Raw genomic sequence first — 6,152 nt, 5'->3', positions numbered from 1 at the left:
TATAAAAACAATTATAAATGTAAAAATAACGATGATAATAATCACTGAAATATAAATCATGATTTGAGGTGAACATGTTTTTGTATTATTTTATGTTTTAATCACCGATGTATAGGCTGTAGAGTTGTAGTCACAATGAACTGCTCTGTGGAAATAAAGCAAACTGAACTCAAAGCACCTCCTGAGCTGAGATGTCTGAGGTCACACTCATAGATGTGCTTGCAAAAAAATAAAAAATAAATAAAAGAATCTGAAGACAGAAACAAAGAAAGAGTGAGAACCTTTTAGATGCGCGTGTTCCACGAGACTGCACGCACCCATATAAACAGCGTGTCATACATGCACATAGACGGCTTTTCTGTCATCTGTTCTTAATAATATAATAAAGTGTGTTTCTTCAAGCGCGTGTCTGTGTCTCTACGGGCAAATTATTTGTAATATTAATTTGATAATAATAGCCTAATAATAATAATAATTTAATACATGGGAAAACTAGCCAAATATTGTCTTGACATCATCAAAGGCATCAGCTATTGGCGATCACTCTGACCATCGTCGATCCCCGAGATCATCGTCTGTCGGCAAAACCCTAATGTGCATTTCTCTCTATAAATTAACAACGTTCAGACAGTCTCCTTGCTGGGTTTTCCAACACATTCAGAATCATTACCACTTTTGCCGGTGTTGCTGCGGCTCGCTTCGTGTGCGCTTGTAAAATTTATATTTTAAAGGCTCATTATTACGGTTTAGTATTTCTCTGTCATGTAGAACAGTGTTAGCAATGTTACTTATAACGTTCTTTCTCAGCCCTGAAACTCAAACCATTTTCTGATGCCCCCCCCCCCCCCCAAATATATTCAAGTAATTAAATTAATATCATAAACGTGCAACTAGTCAACTAGGAAAATCTTTGGTCGGGGGCAGCCCTAAAAACTACATGTTTCCACAGCTTTAATATAGTAAATCTTTAATTTTTTTTTGTAGACAAAAGCAGCACTCCACAGTAAATAAATAATTTAAAAAAAACACACAAGTGAAATAAATTGGCTTAGTTTATTTGAAATACTACTCTTATGTTATTGGCAAAGATAAACAGATGGTAGCAGAGATCTTCAAAAATAGTCACTATAAAATACGCATTTGGTTAATTTGATTTGAAATATGAAACATAAGGTGCACAACATTACGACAGCAAAATTAATCCACAAAATAACATCCTTCACTCACTGACAAATCTCTCTCTCTCACACACACTTTTTGTTAAAGAACACAGTAGAAAATATGAAGGTTGGTTTAAGTCCCTATTATCCTGTTTGTGAAACCAGCACTACATCAGCAAAGAACTAGTACTGTTAATAATTTAGCAACAGTGAGGTCCCGACTAAAAATGATATGCATGTTGTAAAGTTTTCATTAATCCCTGTCATATGGGATTTTCCATGAGTGTTCTTAAAAATACAAAAACAAAAACTAAACAAAGCTAACCAACAACACTGAGCATAAAATAAACCAAACCAAATACTTTCAAAAGCCAAATCAATAACCATTTCACACCATCATGTTCGGTTTACCATCATTTCTCCTCTAGGTATGTGAAATAGCTGATATTCACTATTCCATCACATACAATGTTTGATTTAAAAGAATAAACTGTTGTCCACAAAGACATCAGGCAACAATGTACGTGCTAACCTCGTTTTCTGAGATTTATTAATAGTTAAAAAAAAAAAAAGTTAACACATTCTTAAAAAACAGGTCCTAAATTATTTGAGCAATAAATACAGAGGAACACCTTAATATGAGGTGGTATTAAGGGCATATCAGGTTGTAATACACTTCTTCTGTTCACTTTTTTTCCAATGCCTTCTGCTCCAATGCTTTCTGTGCCTCAGCAGGCTTAAGGATGTAGTCTTTGTACATGGAATAGACCACTCCTGAAACAAAACAGAAAAAAAAAAAAATCATTCTTTGCACTAGAAGTATGCAACTATAGGCAATAGGACTGGATAAAAATATCAATTTTCCAATGCATCGCAATCTTTATTTGAACGATCTCGATTCTTAAATACCAAGATCGATCTTTTACTAAATGCACAACTCTCTAAAATGCAAGTAAATCACTTGCATATGAGATCAAATTAAATGTCTGTGATTAGTAACTGGCTGGTACACTTTCAGTTTTCTCTCACCAGCAATTGAGTAGTATATTGGCGAAGAAGTTCAGCAACTACAACTTTCACAACGTGTTGAGAGCAAAAGTTGTTCTGTGTAATGTGTGTCCAAAGACGAGATCCACGCAACCCATATGTCACTGAAAAATGTCTCTTTTAACATCCTTTCTGTTCAGGATATTGTTTCTGTTTGTAGGATATTGTTGATCAAAAATAAAAAATAAAAATGTAATTCTAATCACTAATAGCACAGATGAGGAAAAAATGCCATTAGAGTCCTCTCTCGTTAATATGCGCTCACTTACAGACGCTCTTTACAGAACTGACGGTTTTCTTAAAGAGACAGTACCGATCATGTGTTCTCAAAATCAATGTAAATACTTGTAAACAGTATAAATTATGCAATAAACAATAAACATGTAGCTTAACAAAATGAAAAACTAATACAAATATTATTTGTAAAATTAATATTTTCATAATATACCTTGTTAGAAGGCCCCCAGTATATTTAACAGCATTAGCTGGGAGAATTTCTTTCATATGTAAGCTAAATGGACATTATAACTGAATATACCCATGAATCGATATCGATTCGAAATCAGATCGAGAGCTTGTGAATCGGGATCCATTCGAGGAAATTTGTATCAATACCTAGCCCTAATAGACTACATGCAATAATGAGCGCATTAGATGTTACCTAAAGTCATTGCTCCCACCACAAACCCCTGAGCAGCTACACGCATGTGAATTAGGTGGACTGACATCTTGGTATCGCCTCTAGTCTTTAGTTTGTACAGCCTGTATGCCACAATGGCAAAGAACCCAGCCATCCCTGAAAAGGCAGCACAGTTACACCTCAGTCACAATATAGTATATACAAAAGACATGGTTAAAAGAGATCACATAATTTAATACTGTGATACCACAATAATTGAATACATGAATGCACCATCTGTCCAGCAATGCAATGAATTTATGATCATTTAAAAAAAAAAAAAAAAATTATGAATGGTTTACCTGCAGGGACAAATGGATTCTCTTTCGCTTTCCGTAAGAACTTGGATTCATTGTCTTCGTATTCAACGGTTGTCATCTTGGCTATAAGAAACACAGGGCAAAAATAATAATAAAATAAATGTCCGAAATGAATCACAACAATGCCATTCTTCTATGACATTTTGTTGCAGATAAATGCTATCAATACATAATGTAATAATCCTCAAACTAGTACATATTGTGTATCTAGGTCTGAATTATAATGTCTGGAGTCCATCATCACATTCAAGTATGACTCTAAATGAAAACACATGCATGTTTCATTACATTATTATATTTATATATGATCTACAGTCTGTTAAACCTTATGTTTGTTAATGACTTAATGAAGGTCAATTGAAAGTGTTGCCCCATAAAGACTTACATATTTCATATAACAGTTTAAGCTATATATGCCTAACCTACATATCTGTTTTAATCAGCTCCAATCAATAAAAAAACAAAAAAATAAAATAAATAAAAAAAGACTCATGACGTTCCTAATGTATCAAAAGGAGGGTTTTACTACAGAATATCAAAGGAAATACAAATTTCCTCATTTGATTCAGAGCAAAGTGATTCATGTTGCATGAAGGTCAAACAATTCATCAAAGCCATTAAAAATATATTTTGACGGTTTAGATGATAGAATTAAGGATTTGTTTTGATGAAATTTAAAAACATAACATTTCCATGTAGTAATAGCATCATAATCAGTTTTTATTTTTTAAGAAATGCGGCATTTCCTTGTGTGTTAGACTGGCTTTCTTATCAAAGTAGTCAAAAATCACTGCGTTCTACATTATTAATCATTAAATACGCAACTATATTACCCAGACATAGCTACAAATCTAAATAAACTGGTAATATACCTTTTTTGGTAGTCTTCCACACGCTGATGTGAAGCTGCTTTCTGCCGGTTCCTGCTGAACTGCGTGACTGACAGTGATGTAACACAGGCTTACGTCACTTTGACGCGACTACTCCAGCAATCCGTTTTTACAAAATAAAAGTCTTCGTTTCATAATTCCTGCACGACGTTGCATGTCTAAAAAGTCTATTTTTATACTTTATTGTTTTTTTTTGTCCTGAAATAAATCTAACCCCGTGAAAGATCTCAGTTCTTCTCTGTAACGCAAAACTTATTAATTTCTGCGTTCTTTAATTTAACCTTTATTTTGAAGACACGAATAGTCCGGCGCTTCTAACAGTTTCCATCTCGCTGACGCACAGCACAGTCTCGATCACGAGCCAGGGGGCGTGACCCTTGCATGCCATTTCTGAGAATGTACCCATTTCTCGTAAATGATGACACCCTGTACTTTACATTTCATGATCTTCCTCATCACACATACTAAGGGGCGTTCCTCCATGTCTATACGTGTCCTGCTGCACATACACGTTTGTTTATGCTTGTTAAATATACTGTATGTATTTAAAGGTTGTTCATTTGAGGTTTATTTGGGGGATTCATTGAACTTGTTTAGCATTTGTTGTACATATTTGCCACTTGAATGGTTTTTAAATGTTTTATGTTCTGTTTTATGTATTGTGCCTAAATAAAGCACACACCACAGCAAGCTAATATAGTGGAAACTGCAATTGTCCTTCATCAGCTGTAGACATAGGCGTAGAACACGCGGGGGATCCGGGAGACGTGTCCCCCTCACTTTCAATAAAACCAAAGTTCATCCCCCGGACTTTTTCACAGAGCAAATGTGTTTACAGCAAATGTCTAAATGTATAAATGCAAAAGTTAAAATTCACTGGTCAATCATGTAATTAATTCAGTAAAAAAATGTAATCAATTGAGAGCCTTAAAAATATATCTTATATATTTATGTTCGTCTTGCGCTAATTGTTCTGCCCCCCTCACTTTTGAAATGATTGCTACGCCCCTGGCTGTAGAGTATTATGAGTTCTTGCTGTAATGACAGCTGTGCTGTTTGTTCTATAGAGCTGCACTGTCCTTGTTGCCTGTAGATACATGGACATCAGTTGAGCTCCTCTTGATGCTGATCATGCAGTTCCACCGTAGAGGAATGACACTAGTAAATAATGCTTGATGTTGTTCTTCTCTAAAGTAGTAAAAGATGACCAATAATTGCAATAAAATATACTGTAGGGTAGGCCACTTACAAATCACCAATGAGTTACCAGTAGTAGAGTTATATAGTACATAACTAATTAGGTTACTGTGTTTGCCCGAGTGTCAAACACTTTTCACAGGACTCAGAAAGAATATATGAAGATTACTTGGGAGTTTTGTACAACGTTTGTACACTGGACAGCAATAACAGCGCATGTTTTAAATATACAAATATTCAGTGATATCATGAACACTTTCAATGATTTAAGTCTGAGCTGTGATACTAAAATGAGTCGCTAGATGACGTAACAAGTTTAAAAAGCTGAGTCACTGTGACACTATCATGTTTTAATGCAATCAATATAATAACAATTGGTGTAACACTGAGATATTGAGATATGTTAGGCATTCCCGCTGCGTTACATTATACACTTTGTATAGCAATCAATGTTTAGATAAATGCACATTTATAAAGGTTATTCAGTTATGGCATTTAGCCACAAACATGCAGATTTCTGGGACGTAAACTCATGATGAGGTGTGAGAAAGGTGATACCGTCACAGGTGCATGGCATGTTTTTCAGGTCATTTTAAAGATTTAATTTTTAAAGATTACATTTAAAGGTGCAATATGTAACAATTTTCATGTAATATTCACATTATTTTTTTTTTTTTTTTTTTTTTTAATGTGTGAACGGCTTGTAATGCAACTTAAAAAATGGTTGCCTATTAAAGCCTGTAGACTGATTTTCATGTGAAGGGAGCGGGTCGCTTTTGCCGGGAAAATCCAAAGGATGTGACGTTTGTGCGTGTTCCCGAAAGCCTTGCCTCAGTGCTTCTCTTCCGCTATTCAACAG

General features: G+C 34.7%; 1 protein-coding gene across 1 annotated transcript; it reads right to left on the bottom strand.

Moving 5' to 3' along the window:
• Positions 1-1,034: 1,034 nt before the first annotated feature.
• Positions 1,035-4,198, bottom strand: higd1a (HIG1 hypoxia inducible domain family, member 1A). Its single transcript, XM_051698071.1, has 4 exons — positions 4,079-4,198; positions 3,189-3,269; positions 2,869-3,003; positions 1,035-1,934 (listed from the first exon to the last, which is right to left on the bottom strand). Exons 2-4 carry the CDS (start codon positions 3,262-3,264, stop codon positions 1,846-1,848), a joined length of 300 nt encoding a protein of 99 aa, XP_051554031.1. The 5' UTR covers positions 3,265-3,269; positions 4,079-4,198; the 3' UTR covers positions 1,035-1,845.
• Positions 4,199-6,152: the final 1,954 nt, after the last annotated feature.

The sequence above is a fragment of the Myxocyprinus asiaticus genome, chromosome 5, assembly GCF_019703515.2.
Source record: "Myxocyprinus asiaticus isolate MX2 ecotype Aquarium Trade chromosome 5, UBuf_Myxa_2, whole genome shotgun sequence".
In the NCBI taxonomy this organism is placed as follows: domain Eukaryota; kingdom Metazoa; phylum Chordata; class Actinopteri; order Cypriniformes; family Catostomidae; genus Myxocyprinus; species Myxocyprinus asiaticus.
The sequence above is the reverse complement of the archived record's forward strand: the minus strand, read 5'-3'. Positions and strand labels throughout refer to the sequence as shown.